The 3,028-nt window shown below is 47.0% G+C and overlaps 1 protein-coding gene across 1 annotated transcript; it reads right to left on the bottom strand.

Annotated features, from left to right (window-relative positions):
* Positions 1–58: 58 nt before the first annotated feature.
* SARC_06808 (hypothetical protein) lies at positions 59–392 on the bottom strand (the record flags this gene model as incomplete). The annotated part of the gene is made up of 2 exons (XM_014299274.1): positions 59–302; positions 349–392. The coding sequence occupies 2 exons, from the start codon at positions 390–392 to the stop codon at positions 59–61; spliced, it is 288 nt and encodes a 95-aa protein (XP_014154749.1).
* Between the last annotated feature and the right edge of the window lie 2,636 nt (positions 393–3,028).

Here is a 3,028-nt window from a genome sequence, read left to right as displayed (position 1 = left end):
TACTATATTAACACACACTCAATGCGGCGTCAGTTGACGTGGATAGGAACGATTGACGTTATGATCGCTGCGATGCGTACACAGAGACACCCCCGTGCCCACTCACCTCTGCCAACGGCTTGCGTGCGATCACGTGCTGCACCAAAGTTCGGTACACCGCCCGTTCCTTCGGTCCGTTCGCATCGACGGGTTTTCCGCTGAGATAGGCCTTTAATTGGGACTCGAACTTGAAGCCAAATGTGGTGTTAGCGTGTACGTATTTGACCAGATTGTCGCGTTCGTCCTCGTTATCCTGTCCGTATCTGTATAAGCGTTAACCACGGGTAGTTAGACTACGCTTAGTTCGACCTTATTGTCATTCGGCGTGTACTTTGCCCGCGAGATAAGGACATATACGCAGTAATAGGAACACATACACGGCTACACACCTCCAATACACACACAAGGCCACTGCACACATATACATACACGCCGCAACGCCAACAGACTTTGACTAGCCTGTGCAACCATGCCGCGTGCGGAGGTGTGGGAGGAACACCTAGTCAGCTGCCAATCATCGCACATTTCTCATCAGAGTGGAGTGGTGGTCCCTGAGACAGACACATCGATTGCCAGGTTGTGATATGGGCACCTTGCTGTGAATGCGCACCGTGTGCGTAGAATGCATGTGAACACCAGACATCACCTCAGACACCACACAACCCAATGCATATAAACACCAGACATCACCTCAGACACCGCACAACACAATGCATATAAACACCAGACATCACCTCAGAAACCACACAACCCAATGCATATAAACACCGGACATCACCTCAGACACCACACAACCCAATGCATATAAACACCAGACATCACCTCAGACACCACACAACCCAATGCATATAAACACCGGACATCACCTCAGACACCACACAACCCCCGTGTGCCCAACGGACAAGATCACACGCCTGGAGAAGCTGCAAAGACTGTTGCAGTGGTTTGAGGTGACAGCCACGCATAGCAGTCGGCTACTAGGCACCGCAATACGTACGCGACTGAAGAAAACGGCCTACCAATAAATGAACGTATATATTATGACCCCAACCCCCTCTGACAGGACAGGACAGGACAGGACAGGACACTCTTGTCCACATCATGTACTACTTGATTAACCCCACAGACAGGGCATACAAAGGTCAGCCAAGAAACGTTGAGTGTGTGTCTTACCCGGCTAACAGGCATTCGTAGATGATCTTCCAGTGCATCTCCTGGACGTCTTCTGTCATGACCGTTTGCCGCGACAAGAACTCCAGCGTGTCCCCACGCTGAGGGGCAGGCAGACGAGGTTGTGGTTAAATAGATGACCAACCCATGGATAGCAGACTAACAGGCGCATATGCTCATGGGTACTTATCTACTTATAACTGCAACCACGCTGAGATACAGGCAGAAGAGGTTGTGGTTAAATAGATGACCAAAGCATGGATATCAGACAAACAGGCGCATATGCTCATGGGTACTTATCTACTTATAACTGCAACCACGCTGAGATACAGGCAGAAGAAGTTGTGGTTAAATAGATGACCAACACATGGATAGCAAACTAACAGGCGCATATGCTCATGGGTACTTATCTACTTATAACTGCAACCACGCTGAGATACAGGCAGAAGAGGTTGTGGTCAAATAGATGACCAACGCGTGGATAGCAGACTAACAGGCGCATATGCTCATGGGTACTTATCTACGAACTGTCAAATAGTATTCTCCTCTGGACAGTGTCATTTAAACTTTTACACCATCAAGCATCTATCTACACCATCACGCATCTACCTACAACATCACGCATCTACCTATACCATCAAGCACCTACCTACGCCAACATGCACCTACTTACACCATCAAGCATCTACCTACACCATCAAACACCTACCTACACCATCAAGCATCTACCTACACCATCAAGCATCTACCTACACCATCAAGCACCTACCTACACCATCAAGCACCTACCTACACCATCTAGCATCTACCGACACCATCAAGCATCTACCTACACCATCTAGCATCTACCGACACCATCAAGCATCTACCTACACCATCAAGCACCTACCTACACCATCAAGCACCTACCTAGATTATCAAGCACCTACCTACACCATCAAGCATCTACCTACACCATCAAGCATCTACCTACACCATCAAGCACCTACCTACACCATCAAGCACCTACCTACACCATCTAGCATCTACCGACACCATCAAGCATCTACCTACACCATCAAGCATCTACCTACACCATCAAGCACCTACCTACACCATCAAGCACCTACCTACACTGCTACCCACAGTCGCCACAGCTGCCTACACACCCACCCACGCAAAACAAAACACACTCCTGCATGTGACTTCGACCTTATTTTTGTCTATGTTTCCAGCTGCCGGAAACAGCCACCAACCCACAAATTTCCTGCCCATGACAATACATATACCTTCCTGTTTATCTACATAGTTCTATCTGAGAAGTAAATAGTGCACCCACCACTTAGCCCGTGCCTATGACTATACACAAATATCTTCCACTGAATCCACATAGACCTATCTATGATTATACCTAGTACACCTACCCATATAAATATCTTACACTGAATCCACATAGACCTATCTATGATTATACCTAGTACACCTACCCACTTAGCTTATGCCTATGACTATACATAAACATCTTTATCTGAATCCACATATGATTATACCTAGTATACCTACCCACTTAGCTCATGCCTTTGACTATACCTAAATATCTTCCTCTGAAACCACATACATCTATCTATCAGCATATCTAGTACACCATCTTCCTCTCTCGTACAATCTCTTCAGCCTATATAGCTGTCTACGTCTGACTGTTGGCAAACCGGCCCCAGCCGCCCATCCATAGCACAGCCTCACCCTACAAATGTGTCTACCTGTTAAATCTACTTACTCATGAATCTTCTTAACTCAGTGTTGTATTCTTTGTACTGCTTCTCTAGGAACCTGCAAATGT

The sequence above is a fragment of the Sphaeroforma arctica genome (genome assembly GCF_001186125.1).
Source record: "Sphaeroforma arctica JP610 unplaced genomic scaffold supercont1.504, whole genome shotgun sequence".
In the NCBI taxonomy this organism is placed as follows: domain Eukaryota; class Ichthyosporea; order Ichthyophonida; genus Sphaeroforma; species Sphaeroforma arctica.
Note: the sequence above shows the minus strand (reverse complement) of the source record. Positions and strands in the feature narration are given on the sequence as shown.